The sequence below is a fragment of the Pholis gunnellus genome (genome assembly GCF_910591455.1).
Source record: "Pholis gunnellus genome assembly, chromosome: 7".
NCBI lineage: Eukaryota > Metazoa > Chordata > Actinopteri > Perciformes > Pholidae > Pholis > Pholis gunnellus.
The window spans coordinates 6730264-6753106 of NC_136533.1; the positions used below are offsets into that span (position 1 = coordinate 6730264).

The 22843-nt window shown below is 42.1% G+C and overlaps 1 protein-coding gene across 1 annotated transcript in view; it reads left to right on the forward strand.

Annotated features, from left to right (window-relative positions):
• The first annotated feature begins 10296 nt into the window (after positions 1 to 10296).
• ppm1h (protein phosphatase, Mg2+/Mn2+ dependent, 1H) overlaps positions 10297 to 22843 on the forward strand; it is a 28602-nt gene continuing 16055 nt past the window's right edge. Inside the window, exons 1-3 of the mRNA XM_079162205.1 lie at positions 10297 to 10604; positions 18496 to 18661; positions 21324 to 21680. Of these exons, the coding sequence (XP_079018331.1) occupies positions 10372 to 10604; positions 18496 to 18661; positions 21324 to 21680 (756 nt within the window). The 5' untranslated portion in view covers positions 10297 to 10371. The remainder of the gene's footprint in view (positions 10605 to 18495; positions 18662 to 21323; positions 21681 to 22843) is intronic.

The window sequence follows — 22843 nt, forward strand, 5'->3', positions numbered from 1 at the left end:
GGGGGGGGTAGTAAGGGCATCATTCAACTTACTGTTCTTCTTCGCTAATGTAACTATGGCAAACAACAGCATTATTTATGAATTAAAGTGAGATGCAAATAGATAAATATCATTAAACAGGAAGCATCCCCTGATCTGAAACACCAAAACACAAATAGAGTAGCTGAAAATGGGACAAATAGCACCTTACTATTGTTAATGAAGTCAAACTACTATGCCATGTCGAGAATTAACCTTAACACCAAAAATCTATTCAACAACATATACTTACTCTGGAACCATGGCTGCTTCAGAAATCAGTAAACTTTGATGTTTTGAGAAATATGTTAAATAGACCAAACTATGATCACAAATATTGAGGATTTTCTTGTGCTAAATGTTCACATGTCCAATAGTTAAAATGCTAATTTGCACACTATATATTTCTTTCAAAATGCATTTCCTGCTAAAAAACAGTAGTATATGAAAGTACTTTTTAGGAGTCAGGTTCAGAGTCTCAGAAGTCGCAAAATATGTCCAATGCACAGAGGACTTAAAGAGTGAGATCAAAATGAAGCAGTTTGTACGGTACAGACACATCTGAATGCAAAAGTGCTTACTGTATAGCGGTCAACTTCTCACAGAAATACATGAAAGGACCACAACCTCTTCAGTGCATTAGGTGCCGGTGGCACATAACTGGTTGAAAGTTTGTTGGTTTGTTCCCCCCCCCACCATCCCGTCTCACGGTTAATAACGTACGTCACTATCTCATAAGCATTGCATTTTAACACATTGCGCACCATTACCACGTAATGAGCTGTCGAGAGGTCGTGGTCGTTTCACGTATTTCTGTGAGACCAGGCTGGTTCTGAACAGCCACGCTCAAAGGCGGGGTGTAAATAGAGAGGGGCGAGATGCAATAATTGTTCAAAGATGGGGATAACAGCGCAGGCCCACTTCTGAACCATCCTTCCTCAAAAGGTATTCATAGTGACGAAAGCAGTCGTGTAAAGAATGAAGTATTAGTGAGAGAATGTCGAACACTCCCACGCTTTCCTTTCTCAACGCCACACACCAGCACAATCAACTGAGGCTAGTTCAGTTGACAGCTGATTCGGATGTCGTTCGACCATCCTACAAGCACGCGCACACACACACACACACACTAGTGGTAAGGATCTGAATCCAGAAAAAAAACCTAATTATTACCAAAAGCACAACCTGTTCTGAGAGGAAGTCTTCCCACTTTTTACCAATCAATTTCAGTTTCCTGGCTCAGCATTAAGGCTTCACAAAGCTGTCGGCATATGCAGCCTTTTAGTGAGCTTTTATCAAAGAGGTCGAAAGGTTACATCGAGACCTTATTAATTAATCAAACGTGTGCTTTGATGTGCCGTAGGATACTTGCTCTGTGTACATCAAACCAGAAGGCAGAGCCGGGGAGGTAAGATCAGGAGGCTGCAGGACATCTTATCTACTCCTCCATCACGCCTCCATATGTCATTATAGACAGCACTAAATGTGTGACGACAAACATGCTCAACAACGTCCTTCTGATGCTAAAACAGGTGCAAAACATACCTTATATAGAAAATATGTGTGTTTATATTCTAAATGTATGCATGTTTTTATTTCAAACAAAGATATTAGCTTCATTATTGGAAATGAAAAGGGACTCACACACAAACACACATGAATAGTACGCGGATGCCTTCACAGCGAGAGTCGTTGCCTGGAAACCGATAGCAGGTGAAATTGGCTCGGTGGGCATCGATTAATTAAATGTCACTAAAGTAGTGTTCGCTGCATGCCACCAGCTCAGGGAGATTTTGATCCTCTCTAAATATGGAGGCCATATTTGTGAACAGTGATGTCACCAGTCCAGAGAGATGAGGTGTCGCTCTTAATGCCTTCCCGGCCGGTTGGTGCTGCATGTTCCAGCGTCTGACAAGAGGCGAGCTGTTGGTGATTTTATCAGCACTTCTCATCTGTAGGTTTATGTTAGGCAGTGAACAGGATGAAGTGGCTGAATGTCAACTCCAAAGCTACATTGTGTTGTGTCCAAGGAGAGCGTGGAATGCTCTGCAGGCCTCCATTTGCATTTTATCCATCCTCATTACACAGCTTTGTCAAGTACTCGATTCCGATTGCCCAATTACGGCAACACAATTTTATTTATTTTTTTAAATCAATAAAATAATTGCTGAATAAATATCTTGTGTCAAATGAATCATCTTTTCAGGGAGTAGCCGTGTAATGAGTGGGATAATGTACAGTGAGCCGGTCATTATTGCAAAATGGACCCTTCAAGGTGATATTGCTCGCCATGCCAGGGTTCATTTCGCATCAACGCTGCACTGTTGGTCTACGTTGATCTGGGAAATGAGGCCTCAGCCTCTAGCGCTTATTTATATCGATATACGTGCACACTTGTAGTCTTTATATGAGCATGTTTTTTTCTATAATGTCAGTGTGAAATATTTGACAAGAACAGAATTGCCACCAGCGAGTGTGTGCGACCAACTTTACAATTATAATTATTTGCAGTGGAAAAACCCACTTCCTGTTCTGAGACATGAATTAATGTCCCTTTGCGCTACGAAAACACCACAAAATGTGACCCATCACATGATGCCGTGCGTGTGTCTCGTGGCCTCTCGTCTTCTGGGGATCTACTTTATGCTAATGCATGAACATTAAAGCACTTGAGATGTAATCATGTTAATGCGACAATTTAAACTTTTCAAACTCTTAGTACTTTTTTGCAGCTCAGATACAATACACACCTTCAGTAGAGCACTTTAAAAAGGACATGATTTTGTTCTCTGCGTTTGTGGAATTATTTTTAATGAATATATTGGTGCCTAATTGGAGAGGCTCATTGAAATTCAAGCGGTTCTGTCTTAGTTAATATTCTTTTTCAGTTCCATTATACAAGGTAATATATATTGGCCTTAATGTTCCAGCTCTCCACTTCCAGCAAACACTATAAAGTCCTATTCCATTGATCTCTACTCTTGTTAGGGGCGGATTGTGTCCTTATGATGACGTGGGCCAATAAAGCCATATGAAGACATGGAAATGATCAAAGTGGAACAGGTACTAAAATAATGAACAACCAAAGAAAACAATGAAATACATGAATATAAATTAAGTCATTTCTCTTCCCAAATATATATTATTTTTAGAATTCTACAAATCAATATGGAAACGCAGTGAGTACTAGAAGAGAACGCACCGTTGAACGATATCATGGCACCAGTTGAGATAAATTCCAAACAACTTTCCTGACACAGATCCTTTCATTTATCCGATGCCCTCATGTGGCTGTTCAGGGATAGTGAACGCAGTTTGATGCTAAACTGTAAGTTTTCCACCATGTCGTTCTGCTTTCACTGCAAGTCATTTCCATTAAACACTCAACTGATTTTCCACAGCTGTAATATTCTTTCATTTGGTGCCATCTCACGACGGCTCGCTATCTTTGTTTGAGCGAGTCATAACGTAACAAACAAAAACACACTACATTAGCCATAGTTTTGGACGAGGCAGGCAGTGTTGTGACTTCTACGAATTCCAGTTTCTAAAGCAGTAGTGAACGTCATAAAAGGACACACATTACATCTTTTAGATAAGCAATGTCCCTCTCCAGGAATACATAATGGGACATGTGAATGATGAAAGTGCTCTACAATAACAACACATAAATCATATAACAACATATGCATCTTTTTTTTCCACTGGCAGACACTAAATTTAACTTTTCAGGAGAAAAGAGAATCTGGACCCTTGACACCCATAAATCACACACATTCACAGTTTAACTCCAGCAGCAGCCCTGTTGGTGGTGAGTGACCGTCAACATGTTATTCCCTTACTGCATCACACAAAAACACTTTGTAGATGCGTTTGGGAGTGTGTTAGTTACATTGCCAGCACATGTAAACAAAACATACATGTAGGAACGTGCATTATTATAAATACATGGACTTAGGCCAGACACACACACACACACACACACACACACACACACACACACACACACACACACACACACACACACACACATATACACACCAAAACATGCCAAGTTTTTACAAAATAGTGGTCAGATGAGGTTTCCCTTGAAATGTTCTCAGCACGTTGGTGACATCTGCTGGTATAAAAATGAATACAACAAGCTGCACACAAAACCTGATCAAATAGATTCAAGTTAAACTCATATGTTTGGAAATCTTTGGTCAATATCTTTAAACTCAATATAAATAAATTCGACATGATTTTAGGATGGAGAAGACACCAGCATCTCCTTCTGCATTCAGGTAAATCACCACACACAAAAAGTATTTGTTTCTGCAATTTCGTTGTTGTTACGTGTGCTATTGGTGACCTCCCAGTGTTTGTGCATAGAGGGGAATTCATCAGGTTCAAGGCTCGATTTGGCCAACAGCAGCTCAGAGCTTGCAAAGCACAGTAATGAGAAAATGGAGGCACGGAGGGTAAAGATTTTTTTTTATAATGACAATGATATATGGTAGACCTTTTAAAGAAAAGAACATGTCTAGGCTACAAAACAAAGTGCATTAAAGTGTCAACATTTACAAACAAATGGATACATGCGTGTTCTATAGATGGCACTTTGCAGCCTGTGCATACAACTGATTATCAATTACAACCACCTTCCTCAGAGTAGCCTCACTAGAACCAGAACAGAGGACTAAACTCACACAACTAAACAAACAATACCCAATAAAGTAAGACTGCACAACAACAAGCAACAAGCAACAAGCATGATTAAGCTACAAAATTAAATAGCGTGGCACATCTTCAGCAAAATAAAACACCATCAAGGCAAACAACACAGCAGCTGCAGCAAACAAACACACATAAAGCACAGAAGAGAGCTGCACAGTTTGTACACAACATGTAATGCTCACACACGCACGCACACACACACCCACGCACGCAATACAAAGTTACAACCATCAAAATGCTGTAGTTAGTTGTACTTATCCGTCTGAATGATATTCTGGGAGTCTTGTGCACTTTGAAGTCTGCTCCAGGTTCAACTTCTGTCTTCTCTAAGATCTGCAGTCACATCAGAGATTATTATTGTCACAAACAGCAGAAAGGCCTCACACACCTCACTGACGGGAAATGTTTCTCAGTGAATGTTCAACTCACCTGAAGGATCCACCATGAGCATTTTAGCATTTAGCACGTCAGCCACACCCAGCATGCACCTGTTGGGTGTGTTTGATTTGGGTCACTTAGTGTGCTGACCGGGTGGTGCAGGACGTCAGTGATTAAATGAGCTAGATATAACAAAGTATATTTACAGTACTGTACTTAAGCACAATATTGACATACCTGTACTTACCTGGAGTGTTTCCATTTTATACTGAACACGTCTACTCCACTACATTGACTGTGTGACTCCGCTACATTTATTTGACATTTATTTAGTCTGTAGTAATAGTAATACTGCAGCAGCACTGGCAGCAGTATTAGAAATAGCTATAGTACTGTTGTTTTTAGCAGCATCAGTAGCCCCATGAGCCACATGCAGCGTTTTGTCTGTTTATTTATGTCTCCTCTATTCACACCCTGTTGTCCTGCAGCAATATGAGATCCAATAATTTGAGTTATAATAACTCAATAACTTTTCACCTGAACACAACCATTGTGAAAAGTGCGATGACTGCAGTTAATGAGTCAGAAGACAAATGTATGCGGTGCTGACATGAAGATGTGTTGAGCTATCTGTCTCACACAGATAAACAGACAGTCACCGACCTTTGTGATCATCCGTGCTCACACCAGATTATCCTCTGGTACGAGTGTGTGTGGGCAGCCGTCTGTGTCCATCTGTGAGTCAGTCATCAGCTGGACGAGCAGACCGATTAGACACGCACACACACGCACACACACACACACACACACACACGTGGACGGGTATGACAAAGACATTGTTCAAGCCATGTTGACTCCGTCATCACCGTCATAATCCTGTGATGAACAAAACAGAGCTGGAGGGAGTTGATGCAGGGAGTGGAGAAAAAATAGAAACACCTTAGCATTTAGAATTAACAATAGATAGCCGAGGTTCAAGGCCAAACAAGATTGCTGACACAAATCTGCATCGCATATTTGTGCGTAGGAATTATCATTCTTGAAACCTTTTTTTTATTTTTAAATGCTGATTTGGAACATCTCGAAGTGGCCTTCTACTACACACAGTGCATTGGCAGGGTTAATAAAAAATAAATATATTTCATGCTCTTGTCTCCTTGGAAGCTGCCTGCAAGCTATGAAAATTGATTTTCAAGGAACTTCCCATTGTTTTCAAATCTCTTCAGGGCCTTCCTCGTAATTCTTGTTGCTGACAGATTGCTGCGTCCAACTCGCTCTCTCACATTAGTTGTTCCTCTCTCCGGGACTGAAGCCTCTGGTCATGTTGAAACTTCTTTCTGGGACAGACATATAAAGGGCTTTAGGTGACCTTGATCGGTTCACAGTGATATTTGTGGGTTGTTTGTCAGCAGATTACTTCTTCAGGTATTTATTACATAAAAGGAAAGGTGACCATTAAATGATTTGGTTGAATTGTACAGAGGTGTCTTGAAGTTCTTTGTTTCATTTCAGTAGTTTTTAGCCTCTCTAGCAGCATGGCTCTGTGGATGCCAGCGTCTGTCTGTCCAATGAAAGAACTCTACATCATGGCCAAAAGTTGACACCAAACAAATTATGTGGAGACCGAAGCAAGCAAGCTCTGGCATTTACTAAAATGATTGTATCGAGTACATCATCTCCTGCACACCAGCTCACAGACGTGCTTGTTGTGTGTAATTAGGTCAGTAGATCTCTTTGCTGGCAAACTCATGAATTATTGATTGGATATAGTCTGCCAATTTGGCAACTCTTTATTTCTTGTGAGTTCATTCATTTTCACTGGAGACATTCTGTACAATGAATGAGCTCACGGTTTTAATGGGCATGTACACTTAGAAAGGATGAAAATGATCTGTGTTGGTGAATATAAATTAGGCAGCATTGTAGCAGTAGCTTGATTTTTAGACATTTCACACGTGAAATGTAATATAATAATGTAAATAAATTTACATGTAAAACAAATGTGGGTTTTAAATTGCTTGATCTACTGCCATACTGTATAAGCATGTATGGTTTTCAGACATGTCCCATGTGAAGTATAGTATTATTATAATTATTATATAGAATTAATGAAGCAGGAGCTGGGTGGGTTGGGGGACAGTAGGGGCCTAACAGCAATGTTACGAAACGGGTTAATCTGGCCATGCTTCACTTGAGACTGAAAGCAAACAAGTAAATCTCACATAAATGGAAAACTATTAGAAATCACATGGGCAGATTGTGATTAAAAGCACACATAACACAAAAAAAGCTCATAAGAGATATAATTAGTGTCTTTAATTGGTTATTCTTGTGATTATGATGCTAACTATGTGAACACCGATCAGCTGTCTGTCCGCCAACATTCCGTAGACTCAAGCTACATTTGGCTCCAGGGTTGTTGATAGGAGCAGAATGTCCAAATAGCAACATTTGTGTACTAAAAGACTTTGAATCAATTCCCAGATGAGTCCAGCAGTGCCAATCTGTGACAGTCTTCCTATCATTAAAAGTAGAGCATTTTTTCAAAAGTTATTCTTGATCTAATCATGATTTTAAAACTTCACCTTTCAACACTGCCGCTCCATGAATAGAAAGAAGCCTGTGAGTCAGATCTGTGGGTTGGCTGGTGTATACTCTGCGGTATTGTATAACAGATCATTTTGTGCGGCTTACTTCTCCAAAACGCAGCTCTAAGTGTGTTTGTGAGTTCATGAAGTCTAGACACACATCCTGGTGGGCTGGCTGACCGCCCAGCCAATCCGAGTTAAACTCCGACTCACGGGCCAGAACAAACTGAAAAAAAGAAAGAATTTGAAACAAAGAGAACACCTTAGGAACGATCGAAAGTGATATTCCACAAATCTGGCCAGATGTGTCCTAAATGAGTCAGTTTGAAGCTACAGTGTGAGGAAATGAGACACTACGGTCACGCCACAACTTCGATACCACTCTCATATCTGTACAGTAAATATGAAGTCACCACCAGTAGTCTGCAAGCTCCCCGTGAAACCATGTGGATAAAATGGGGATTTTTTTAGTTGTCTAACTGCAGCAGATGCACGGTAGACAGATTACTAACATAGACCACTTTCTCTTAAGCAAACAGATTCACTCAAAAGGAGGACAGACTCATTGTTTCTCTGGGACTGAGGGAGGTTTGTAAGGCACTGCACGGGGGAAGATACAACAAACTGATGGAGTGCTGCCAACTAATGGTCAAAGAGCAGAGAAACTATGCAACACTTTGGTCTGACTCCTATCTGCCGAATAGACTGAAATTATAACCGGACAGCTTGCATGTATATCAAATATTACATTTTTGGCACTGTGTCTGGATATTTGTAAAGAGAAAAACACTGATTAATATAGACAGATTTTTATAATAAGGAATATTACGAATCCTACTATATTGGAGGTATTAAACACCCTACTTTGCCTCTGATTGGCTTACCCTGCTATTCTGACCCTGATCAATCAAACTCCTCATGTCTAAATCTAACCAATCCAGCCAACAAATTCAATGCGTACTAGCCAATCAGAGGCAGAGTGGGGCGGGTCATGCCTTTGCTATAGCCAGATTCGTAATTTAGCATCCAGGAAGCCTGGGTTGTGACCGAAAAATACTTCCTTTGTCACTCCAAAATCATTCCAAGTGAAAGGCAGGCCATGGGGGTGTGCATCAGTGTCCGCTGAGTCCATGTTGGGCCAGATGATTCTGCTGTGGCGTAACAAGTGTGGAACCAAACGCAGGACTCTGAAAGAGGTCGTGAAGTTTTAAGAAGGTATATTGTGATACCAGGCTGGAGGAGGGCGAGTGATGATGGTAGGATGGGGTTAGCAGACAGGGGGGCAGGCAGGCAGGGCGACAGGAATCCTGAAGCACAGGAAACAGACGCAAGTTCAGGTTACAAGAATTCAAGGAAAACTTGACAAACCTTGGCCAGAGCGTAGCCACCACAGTAGTTGAGATAATGATCTGGCACGGGATGGGTGAAAATGAAATACTGCAAGGCTGATGAACTGATGAGAGATAGGTAAGCAGACTGGAAGGGGCAATGAGCCGATTGATGGCAGGTGTCTGTAGGACTGGGAGCCAGGAGCCATGCAGGAGCCAGGAGCCAGGAACAAGGAGCCAGCAACAAGGAGCCAGGAGCCAGGAACAAGGAGCCAGGAACAAGGAGCCAGGAGCCAGGCCCACACACAGACAGCGAGCTGCTGGAAACACAGGAGAGACGGAAACACAAGAAACACTAGAGAGATCTGCAGAGACAAGGACACTGCTGTGATAGACAATATGTGGGCGTGATGGCACTCCTCATGGACACACTTAAAAACAGGACAGTGATTATTATCTAGTCTCTCAGTCACAGTTAAGTTACAACTCTGGACAAATGCAAGATGGAAAGCAACAGATTGACAAGTTCAGTTGTATATTTAATGTTTGCATCAACATTAAATATTGCATTTTAAATGTTGATGGAAAAGTTAACTGTCCAGAGCATACACACATACCAAGACAACTGCATGGCTTCACTGACACAGAAACAATGTCAGCAATAGATTTGTAAAAGGTATTAGTGGTGGGGAGGGGACACATCCTTTGTGTTCACATTTTAAATGGATTGTAAAGACGCCTAACAGGGATTTAGACCTCTTGGATTCTAATCTCAAACATAAGTATCACTCTGTAGGATGCCATTAATGCCATACTGGAGCCTACGTTTCTGGGTTTATGACATTTTTGGCAAACCAAAGAAATAGCCTGCTTATTCGTGCATATCTCTGACATATGCTACAGGAAATATCTGCTTATTTTGAGGAAGAGATAATCTTCTAATCATTTTGTGACCTAAATGATCCGAACAAGGAAAGCCCAGTTCGATGGCAGCGCCCATCTGCGCTGCACCTTGCCCAGGAGGTAATCGTCACTCCGGGATTTACACACCTTTGACCTCCAGCACTGTCAACAGTAAGCTCCTCAACTGAGATACCAGTGCGACCAAATCCACCAGTGGCAACCGGTTTGTTGTCACATGACCAGCGTGCAGCGCCGCTTGCCTTTGAGTTGTCTTCTATTTCCGCGTTCAACCGAGGGGGAGCGCTGGGCTGAATGCGTCTTTACGGCCGCTCTGAGTCCACCTTTCACGCCGCGGAACTGCGTCGCCGTGCGGGGATCAATCGGGCGGGGGGAGACTCGCGCAATCGCATCGCCTGGACCCACGCTGCAGCAGGACCATGCTCACGCGGGTGAAATCGGCGGTGGCCAATTTTATGGGCGGTATGATGGCTGGTGGCTCTAACGGTGACCACCCCGGCGGCTCGGATCTGCCGCTGAAATACCCGTACAGCAGACCGGAGTTCCTGGGACTGTCGCCGGACGAGATAGAGTGCTCGGCGGATCACATTGCGAGACCGATCCTCATCCTGAAGGAGACCAAACGGCTGCCGTGGTCCACCGGCTACGCAGAGTGAGTAACCTGTATGCGTCCATCTTTGCTCGCACAGCACACAAGAGCATCCTTTCGAGCGCGTCCTTCCCCGTAAACCCCGAGATCACTCATCAAGGCGTAAACATGAGCACCAAACGATTTTATTATTGTTATTATTATTATTATGGCAGGATTCATATGGAGCCAACATTAGACATAGGCCAAGGTGAAGCAGCTGGCCTTTCAGTGATAAACATCACATTAGCCGATAGGACATAAACAGATAAGGTCTCTATAATCTAGGCCATAAAGGAGTGCTTTATTATAGTGATGCAGCAGTTATAATGCAAAAACAACTCAAGCTTGTTATAGGTGCAGACTCACTGTAAGACAGAAGATCATTGTGTTGTTATTTTAAAGAAATTGAGATGAACAAACTGCACCCTTTTGAATAGCAATAACGTGTTTTGATGGAACCTGTATGTGAGGCTAGTCAGGAAAGCTCTCATAAATAGGTAGAATAGTCACCAAGTTTACCACTTAACCTGTTTCATTGCTATGTTGTGCGCATAGTATTAATAGTACTGTCTCTCGGTAAAGCTGGTAAAACTTAACTGTGTACTTTAGGTATCTTTGCTGTTTTTCTTCTTGTCAGACACTAAAAGTCATCCACCTCCTACTTGACACCTGAGACCAGAATCACAACCGGACCTGAGATCATCCGTTGTATTATTGATATTACATCTTATGTTTGGGCGTTCACAATCCATTTGGCTCCCCGCACCTTCCTGCCAAGGCTGTAACACACTGGCTGCGTTGAATTCTAAAAGGGACATATTATAAACAGCATCCAGTGCAGCAGCTTGACTCACTAAAAGCAAAGTTATTCATTTGCTTCTATGAACTGTGTCGATAGTACGGGAGTGCAGCTGCAGAAGAACAAAAAAGGCAGAAGATGAGGAAATGCAGACTCGCTGGAATATTTTTCCAACGGCAACAAACAGGAGAGTTCAAACGACTTCATTTGCATGCCCGGCGAGAGCGGCGTGCTGTGCACCTCGACGGGCCTGAACGAGACCTGTACTATGCAAACAAAAACCTTTTCGCTTCGTGTAGTTTACATTCCTCTTTGACAGGACTCGACTCAAAAGTAGGACAAACACTTGCTCTCATAGTTGTCTTAACGCCCGAGAGCACAGAGTCACAATCGCTTCTACTCATGCATTCCCACATTGAAGTATCGGGGTGGTCTGGTGATTAGCGAAGGCTGTCTCATAACTGTACAGGTCACAGCTCAGTCCTTGAGGCGATCCCATCAACACAGTGCGTGTGACGCGGCAGTTCAGTGCCCTGGATCCAATTCTGTTTTTTTTTTCCCATGACATGAAGTCTTCTCTTCACGCTGTTGATATGCTGTTATAGTAGAGCGCCCGTTTCCTTGAGCTTAATCGTTTAATCGATGATGTTAGACATTAAGTGGGAACGCTGCGTGCAGACACTCCCCATATCTCTTTGCATCTAATGTTTCAACTTCAGCCGTCCTGCTGAGAACCCAACGACGTGCAAGTGCTGGTCATCTGAAGTCACCCAGGGCTTCGACAACACTGACCATGTTGTCAGTCTCCTTCCCTCACTCCTTGATAACATTTCTATTGACTGGCCTTTTGATTAATTGACTGTTTCAGTACAAGATAGGTCTATAATGGTCTCTGCCTGAAGAAATCCTTTGATTCTCATACACGCCCTCCGCTATGCTGCCTCCTGCTAATCTGCCATGAAGAATTTTTAATCTCAAGACAGAAAAGAGAGGAAGCAATCACCCACTCCTATGTTCTAAAGTAGGTTGCACAATTCTAGTTCAAATGATAATACAGATTCTTTTTTTATTTCCTTGCTAATTGTGTATTTCATTATTAACTCATAATGATTGCTAGTTTATGATTAAAACACAAACCCGATTATTGTACTGGGGTTTCTGTTTCTTATTAAAATCGCCATACTTAAACAGAATAAATAATTCTACAGGATCAGTTGAACAGCCCTACTTCATGAATAGATGTCATGCTGCTGCCAGGAATGTGTGTGTAAGTGTGTGTATGCCAGCTTGGCGCAGCATCAGCCAGGACTGAGCCATACTGGGGATTTGTCAACAGCTGGCTGACCAGCGGGTTTTGTTGCTGTGAAATCTTACTGCCAGTGGAGAAATACTGAGTCCATATGAGATGATATGATGTAAGGGTTAACAGGGGTCAGATAGCGATGGGTCTCTGGGTTAGCCGTTTGGGTCATTTCAACATCCTGACTGCTGAGGTTATCCTGGCTCATAGAGCTGCTCCCCGTGGAGACAGGAAGAGCAGTTCCACGCTCCATGAGAAGGACTCTGATTTCCCCCGTCGCTGAGTGGGTTCACTGTCAGGTCCAGTGAGCACAATCATCTGAATGGATCAGTGAATATTGCTCACCGCCGTCTCTTCTCCGGCGCTCTTTTGCAGACAGGCTACATTTGCTGCTGCTTTTCTTTCCCCGGTTGTTTTTCCACCCATTGTGTATACACCAGCTCCAAACATGGATGATTCTGCCCTTGTGCACTCAGTTCGCTGTTTGGGTGCAGTTCACAGTGCTGCGGTGTTGCTTTGCTGTTTCCAAAAAAACGAGGTGGAAACTGCGTTCCGATGCCTTCAGTGGAGTTAAATCGGGCGCGCTCTCTCCAGGAAGTCAGTTATCGCTGCCAAGTGACAGTTAACATACCTTAATAAGGTGATAATATTTGTGTGTCAGTAAATTCCGGTTAGTATACACATACAGCAGTTTGTACACTCTAAGTAAGTCCTGGTCCCTTCCTCTGAATTCTTTGGGTGCAGTCAAATGAAAAAGTGATCAATACATCCCTGAATTAACTGAGAGGTAAATAGATTATGACAAGAATCATTACTTGCAGCCTTAGTTACATGACTACTTAACCTGGTCTATACTGTCATACCTTCTGGATGTTTACATTGACATTTGTGTTGGACAACTTGGTTCCAGACTCCTCTACCTTTTTTTTTTGTTTTTTTTGTAGCTCCAAGCTACTTTCTAGGAGGGAGACCAGTGATGGGTCGAGAGACGGGGCAGCGAACAAGCTGTGGTCTTCACCTAATGTCACCTAAGCTTTAGTTTTGATAAAAGTGAGGTTCAACAATAATTAATCAAGGCTGGCAATGAGCATGAAATATAGTCGACAGACATCTCTCTCCAGTGGTGGAATGTTTATGTTTCATTGAGAGCTATTGATGTTCGAGCCACTTCATCGATCCAATGGTGGATGAAAACCTCAGCTCCCCCTCTCTCCTCCACGTCTTTCTTCTCGTCACCTCCTCCAGCTTGCTTGTTGCAATGGGAGAGTAGTGGCACTGAGAGGGTAAATGAGTAGTGACAAAGCTTCTCTTTCATTCATTATCCCTTTCACTCTACTGACCCAGTACCAACACAACTTTGCAACCTCAGCAGCAGTCCGATCGATACTTAATCAATATGCGTCCGTAAACTGAACACGAGCACCGCCACTGCACACCGTATGTTTTGTCTGCAGGTCAGCAGACTTGCATGTGCGAGAGGGCATATTTCAGGGCTTTGGCGTATGTGTGGAAAGCGGCAGAGTGACGTACTCAGTATTGATATCTAAGTTAAAGGAACAGAGATAAGAAAGTAGATGTTAAACAGCATGAAGCGGGTGATTTTGAATGTGTTTACAAGATTAAAAAGGGTAAAAACATGTAAAGACAACACAAACCTATTTTTAATGCCGGTTTATCCATAATACCACTTGGTTTTTCTTCAATCTTTTCTGCTATTTTTCACCTTAAAGGAGCTAAATTAGGTCAATGTGGAGAGGAAGCACATGAGCACCACTTTTTTTTTTTTTTTCTACACACAAAGCTTGCCACTGCTTAATCACATGATGCAGCACATGTTCCCGTGTTTCTGCTACATCAACACGGCCACATCGCTCTGAGGCAGAAACAAAGTAATGCTGCCTCAGTTCAGTGCCAGCTTTCCTTAACCTGAAGCTGAACTAGGAGTTAAGATTGAACGAGACTTGTTACGCAGTCGCATAACAACACCGTAGGATCATTCTTATCCTTATCTTAAATGACATTTGTGAAAACTGAGACGTTGCAGCAGAAAGTCCAGTAGAAAAATAGATACAAAGGAATGTAGCAAATAAGTATTATTCAAACATAGCTAAAATCTGCAATAAGAAGTTATGCAAAACATTTAAAAGGGTCAATATAGATATCAAATATGTGGCAATGGAATATGAAGACAGGCGTGTTTCAGAAAGTCCCTTAAAGGACCCGGTGGTGTCTGATAATGCCTTTGGAACAAAACTTCAGGTCATGTGTTGCCGAAAAAGAAAGGTAGTTTACAGCTCCGACAGAGTAATTAAGGTCGTGCCATTGTCTCAAATGGGAAGAAGTGAAATGAGGTAATCAACTTTGACAGCCCTGCTCTCGGACACAGCCCGTGCCTCGGGGTCTGGATGGCGTCTCCTCTCACGTCAGAGATGAAAGGCTCGAAAGCTCAACTGTCTTTAATCTTGTGACCGTCCAGGGTCGAATGACCGCGGCTCCCCGCAGTGCTTTGGTCTCAGACACGCATGATGGTGTCTGGGGTTTTGTGGCCTCTATTCATCGTATGAATTTGGGGGAAGGAGTTGAACACATTACCTACACATCACATACTGTTTATTTACATAACGTGACCATTTTCCAGACCACGCCATCATTTCTTGGACTGATTTTAAAAGCTTGTGGGAGAACTCAAACTCAACTGTGGCAGAAAACTGACAACTGCTGTCTTGAAGGGTGGACTGGATGTGTTGGGGAAAGTATTCTTTTTAGTAATTAACAATAAAATGGATAGACTTGGTTTTAAATCTCTCTAAAATATAACCATCCAGAATTTCTATATATAAAAGCAAAAGCTTAAGTAAAAAAAAAAATGTCATCCTTACCTCTTTGCACTCTAAAATATATATATATATATATATATATATATATATATATAAATATTCACTGAGACTATTCCCAAGGTGAGGAATGAATTTTCATACTTGAGCTGTTACTTATTTTGCCTCTATTTGATTTAAATATATATGTGTATATATATATATACACAGAGATAGCAACACAGCAAGGAAACGAGCGAGAAAATAACTATTATTACAGAAACGGAAGCAAATAAGGCATCAGGCTCTCCAAGGAAAAAATAATCAAAAATGACCCATACTAACTAGAAAATGAAAAAACTGAATTATTCTACTGAATCAATCAAGAAGACCATAATTCATTTAACTATCACAAAACAGGAGAAAGGGGAAAACAAAATAATTAGCAGAGAATCCACACGAGACTTCCTTACTAAAGTCACCAGAACTGACAAAAGACAAAGGATCCAGGACTAACAAAGGATCCAGGACTAACAGAGCTGGATCAAGGTGCTATCAAAGAAAACCGTTTCCCCAGTTAAACTCAACCACAGCAAGAAGAGCAGCTACAGACAGCTCAGAAAAAAGGGAGCAAATGTATCTTTTAGAGATGCCCCTGTCGAAGTTTTTTGGCTCAGATACCAATTGCCGATTATCGATGATTCCATTAACTGTAGTCACGTGTCCCGCCAAAAACTACATCTTACAAGAATACAGTTGAATGCATCATTATAACGTTATAATAACACACATTTTTACTGAATAGAGCAGGAACGCGTCATGATATAAATGCATTTACAATGTAGTATTATCAGGGATCGGTGACTAGAAAGCATTAATGCCGATCTCTTGATCACATATTTCTTACTGAATATCTACCAATGACCACCGTCGGTAAAACTTTATTTCACACTATGATGGTTAAACTGTGTATACGCTGTGATGGAGGATCCATACAGCGTATACACAGGCTCACTGATCAACTACGGTCCATTACTTCACTGCTCAGTAGGCAAATTAGGTGTTTCATGTAAACCTGTCTTATTGACACACTGCAGGGAGTGTGCTATTATTAGTTTTCAGGACAGGGAAGTGGTGAATAGCCCATTGTGTAAGACTCCCAATTAAAATCAATCTTACTGAGCGAAGGTCTGCCCAGTCAATATCCTGTCGCTTTTACAACCCACGGTGTTTTCTTAGCTGGAGACCGAGGGTCTGGTCTCTGCATGTTCATCCCCGGGACCAATTAGGATTATTTATATAAGATCCCCCACAGGGAAGTAATCATGGCTGCCCCTCATATCAACATGAAGCCATATAATGTGTCATTAATTTGATGCGAGTCTCACTTGAGACATTGCTTAAAGAGACACGCTACCAGTCGCTTAAAGCATAATAACCATTTGTATGACAAATGTCTGTTGACATAGAAAGTGGTAGAATTCCACCAACGAAAATACAAATTTAGATTTTGCATTTTGTCCCCGTCCATCTGACTTCTTGAGCTCTAATTATATAAGGTACCATGTGCACAGTTTTAATAGGGCCACTGTAGACTTAGCATCTCCTACGGTGTGGCTAAATCCAGAATGCCTGGAGTATTGTGAAGCAGCGTGTGTTTGTCCACGACTACAGCAGCTCGCAGCAGCAGTACACCATTTGCCAGGGGTTGTATAATACATATCTCTGTATCTTTCTGTCCGCTCACCTACATGCGTGGGTCTCAAATTGAAATGTGTATTCAAAGAGTGTGTATTTGCTGACTTTATCTCACATTGTCTGCCTTTTTTGATTGTCGAAAAAAAATATGCTGCCATGAAGGGAAGCCGAAATTGAGTTTGTAAAGGGTTTATACTCCTAAGAACGTCGTATGGATTAAAGGTCACAGCTCGGAGGAGATTGAAGCCCTTGAATTACCTGCAGCTGTGTATCACCTTTCACCACCAACATTCAAGTATAATCCAAGACAGCTGTTACCAAACTGTTTTAGTTTCTGATGGGCTTGAAATGATTTGAGTGGAGATGACATCAGATGTCCGTTGTTTTGGTCCCAACAGAAGAAGAATTTAGTCGATGTCCCCACAGTGTTACATGCCAGGGGAGAACACTGTATTAACCATTTCTTCCTCTCAATACCCTTTTGATTTTGAATCTGTTTTCCAGTGCAGAATAACACAAGTCTTATTGAACCACAACAGTGCTATTTGGCTCTAAATATAGTGGGAACCCGATTCTTTGTTGTACCCTCTGCAGTGAGATTGAATAGGTTTAAACTGTGTTGTGTCAGTCCAGTATGTGCAGCTGATATTGCCTGATCCAATTCCAATAGTGCGAACCCTATACTAACCTTCTATTTCCATTTGAAGTCTTAAAACATTGTTACCTGTTAATATTTCAGCTCGTTATCGGCATTTTTGTACACTTGACACTGAAACAGGTAACTGTTCCTGTTTCAAATCTGCCAACTGTTGCTCAGAGTGCTTTGTCTCTTTCTGCTCTTTCCGTTGACAGAACCCATGTACTGTTAATTCAAACCAAATAACTTTTTGTAAAGAACTTAGAAGCATGAAAGACCATTAAAATATATTGAGTCGTCCTCTCAGCCGTCTGACTGTCCGGAATCAAACCTTTGTAGCAGGCGATTCTAAACTTTTGAACGGCAGCGTGTATTGTATTTATTATTATTATTATTATTATATTAACTTCTGTTTAGTGCACACATCATTCCCGCCTATCTACTACTACTAGATTTAGGGATTTTTTTCGTACAAATATTTGCTCAGTTCATTTATATGGTCGAAGGTATTGTAATAGGCTTTTTAATGTCATATCCCTAATTTCTTTAATATCTTCTTATATTGTTTTGTCATTAATTTAAAAAAGTTTTTACAATCTCTTTATCTTTTATGTTATGTGTGTTAAATTCCCTGTTTTGTGTCTTTTCATCCCCTCTACCATTAGGGTGATCAATGCAGGAAAAAGCTCATTAAACGAGGACCAGGCCTGCTGTGAGGTGCTGGTGGTGAAAAGGAGACCTGCAGGAATCTCCACGCCCAACCGGACCCCTACGACCCGCAGGAGGTCTTCCCTGCCCAATGGAGAGGGCTTGGGCCCCCGGGAGAGCCCGGTGAGTCAAACACACGAGTCTGGTTCCATCAGGAAATATCCACCTTTCCACCATCTCTGACATTCTGCAGACACATTTTATGACCACGGGAGGTGATGAGTTAAAACTGGAGAACCAGCGTGAAAAATCCCCGGCTAGAGATCGTAAAACATTCTATGTTACCTTGAAAAGATCCACTGTTTTTATGGTTGTACGGGGCAACATTAGGTTATATAAAATACACAATATTTGCACTGCCTAGCATTTGTAACAATGCCACCCACGGAGGAAGGCCTTAACAGCACCAACCCGGTATTCAATGGCAATTTAAGAGCAAACACCACAATCATATCTTTCTATATACATTTATATTTGTTTTTCCTTTTGAATAATGAATACGGCTCCAATGTTAATTGCTTTGCTTATACGTGGACAAATATATGTGCTACTGACATCATGATTTCTGGGTATTGAAGAAAAATTGGATGATGAGGTGAAAACTTTCATAAAGAGATTCATTGTACAACTAAAAACATTGTTAAACAAGTCCTGTTATTCCTTAATTTATCATATTTTTAAGTCAACTATTCAAACAAAAAATAAATAACTGAATTTTAGGTTTCAGTTCAAGACTGTTAATCCTGAGCCATCTTTTTGATAACATGTCAATAGGGTCACAGACTCAAAGCGTCCCCATTTTAGCATTTATTCACTGATGAAATCCAGGTAATGGTCAGAGTGGACGTAGTCCTTGAATGCCCCGGGGGGGGTTCTGCTGTTGGGACCCACTGTCCCCTCATCCAGTTCCATCAGCGGTTTACTGGGGCGCACAGCGTCCTTCACACATCGCAGCCTCGGCCTCCAGCAGCTCTTGACAGCCACTAATATGGGCAGGCGGATGCGAGTACATTTGCTCACAGAAACACACAGGCTTTAAAGTCTACCACGTGTCCTTCTGCAAGTACAGTATGTTGTGTACAATAAAGTAATACTGCTGCTAAAATTTCTCCTCAGCCCACCAGTACTTTACTCAAGCCCAGCCAGAGCCTACAGCAAGCGCATGCAAGTACCTCATGACTCACTACTGCAGTGATACTAGACCGATAAGAGTAGTGTAGAGCCTTTGTAGTGCTTCTTTGTTTGCTTCATAGGCTCATGTTGTAGAACCTGCCTGCACTATATTTAGAAAATCTGATTTTTCGTGTGTGCAGAAATATATTCCAGCAATGATCACCACACGGTGACCAGAAAAATGCGGTATAAGCTCTGCCTCCATTTTCCACTTTACATAATTGTTATGGCATGATGCAATATGTGCAATAGCAACTCCATGTCTTTACTTTAATGTTGTTTGACATAGAAGGGAGTTAAATGTGCATCTTAACAGAATGGACACAGCATGGCCATTGGCTCCAGAAGGGGGGGAAGGGGACGGAAAATCACAGAGTCGCTGCACTTTTTGAAGGCGGCAAACTTAAAAGATGTGCAACGATTGAACTGGATCACAAGCCACGTTGTCTAAATGCTATGTGGGAGGGAGCGCTTTGTAGATCAACACTGATGACAGTATCCAGCTTTGGAACACACATCTGCATATTGAGGCATTGATCCCAGAGCATACATTAACATCGACATCATAGCCGACCAGGTTGGGCAACCGCTGGATGAAGGTTACTTTTAGATCACAAGACGTCATTGAATGAGAGCCTCAAAGCGTTCCCTCTGAACACCTACAGTATGGGATGAATTTAGATGCAGTGTCAATAGAATGGAGCTTTCGCCCATGTAGTTTGTGCAACGTGTGAATCACTGATGTCTGCCTGCGGCGGCTTTGGCACCTGGAGCGTGTAGCTTTCTGTTGGAGTCTCCCTGCACTCGGGGCTAAAGTTGGTCCAACCTGGTGTTGAACAAGAGATCCTATTCTTCTGGTCACTGAGACGGTAGACGTCAGTGGTTCCCAACCTTTGTGCTTGTGACCCTTTACACAGTTATCTGTTCATTACCACCCCGCCCCCTCGTGTGTCGTTCCCCTACCCTTTAGAGTGCTTAAGAAGTAAAACTATCCAGTATATCTCAGTAAAAAGACAAAGAAAAGCCACATAGAGCTGAAATATGTTTGTTTTGTTTTTCTTATTTCCTATTTCTGAAATGTACAGTATCTTGAGATTGGTGGATCCCCCCAGGTAAGGAACCACAGCAGTCATTTTGGCTGATGAGTCATTATAGTTCATTCATTTTGATGATAGTGAAAAATACAAACCTAACTCTTGGAGTTGGATGCAGCTGGTCGCAAGCGTCCATTGAGAGATCCTTCTTGAATCTTGAAATATTTGATTGGCTCATGTCTACTTCTGATTGTTAGAGAACCTGTTGAACACACAGTCATTATTAATAGGGAACCATGTAGACACTGATTATTTCATTTGTTTGTGGACTACAGGTGACAATAAAGACTTCAAATACAATCCATGGCTAGTATTCTCAGCTGACAAACGTAATGATCATTCACACAGAGTAGATGATGTTTCTCCATTGAAAATAAATGGATTTTCAGTCACTAGGTGGATGAGAAGTGAGAATGTAAGGCCTGACAGACTCTGCTTACATCCCGTAGATGCAAATATTGACACAATGGATTATTGTGTCATCGTCGGATGTGTTTTTGACTCCTCTCTGTATCCAGGAAAGCTCTGACAACCTCACCTTCCACTACTGGGCGATGTTTGATGGCCACGCCGGCTCTGGGGCGGCTGTGGTGGCTGCCCGCCTTCTACATCACCACATCGCCCTGCACCTTCAGGAGGTGATGGAGATCGTCTGCGGTCCGAACCTGACGCCCCCAACGTGCCTCGGGGAGGAGCCAATCAATCACCACCTCACCCCGACATCCCAGCGCTCCCTCACCAGGGCTGCGTCCCTCCGCGGCGCCGCAGGAGCTCCCGGCTCACCCAGCACCCCGCCCACACGCTTCTTTACTGAGAAGAAGGTCTCACACGAGAGCCTGGTGGTCGGAGCCATCGAGAATGCTTTCAAAGACATGGTAAGAGGCCTCTGCAATGAAAATACCATGCACACCATTAAAATGACAGAACACGGAAAAACATTGTTCCCTTAATGTTCCTCGTGCTACTTCAGTTTGTGATTTCTTTCAATTCCCAGAATAACACTGGACATCCCCCCCTGTTAAATTGCCCAGAGTTGTTGCCTCCATTCCTGGTTTTATGTGTATTTAGAGAAAAAGGCTAAGCATGCCCTTTTCTCAAAATGAAAAAAAAACGATATGCTGGAAAAATTAAAGACACAGAAATGTCTGCAAGCCTGTAATTGAAACTGTAAGTGTTATTTTTAGGTTTTTTGTTACATGCATTTGCCATTTCCTTTACACCCACATCATAACAGAACTTGGTAATAACTGCACAGTTCTATAGACTGTCGCAACAGATTGCAAACAGAATTCCTTAACACAGTAACACAGTAAAATGACGCTACAAACAAAATCGATATTTTGAGTATTAAAGGTGCAAGATCCAACATTGGGAGCATTGCGATATCCTGTCAACGGCTCTCAACATGTCGATGGCGAGTGGGTAGCTGGATGCTAAAGGTGCTAACAGCGCTAACAGGGCAAACTACGGAGAAAGTTCTGACAGAGCAAACGGTGTTAACCTGAGGGCATTATCAGCTCTAAACCACCGTATCAGAGCAGTGATATGATTTCGGTGTGATTACACATAATGCAGACAAATATATGTACACTAACACGCCATGTTGCTTTCCACATTGATAATGTGGCCTGCCAGCAAATTTAAAAAGCAATCAACTTTAATTAAGGGTTGAACACAGGAGAGGGAAAGGATTCCCCTCCAAAATGAAAGGAAAATAGTTTGTTAATGTACAAACAATTTTAAAACCGTGCAAAAGTTCTTTATAGATCTAACCTCTTAATTTTGCTCTGAAAGTGCACCAGATTGATGCATTCAGCTGCAAAATGTAGAAAACTTTCTTCGGGGGATCCCCGTGACCCCCTGGAGGGTCCGAGGTCAAGCCACCACAGTCTCACAAAGTCCTGTGGGTAACACTGCATGAACCCCAATAAAACGGATGCACAAAAATATAATTCTCCACCCTTGTTACACCTACAACTCAACTAAACACAGTAAAATAATGAGGATTCGAGCTGAACCTTTTTATCGTGGAGTAATC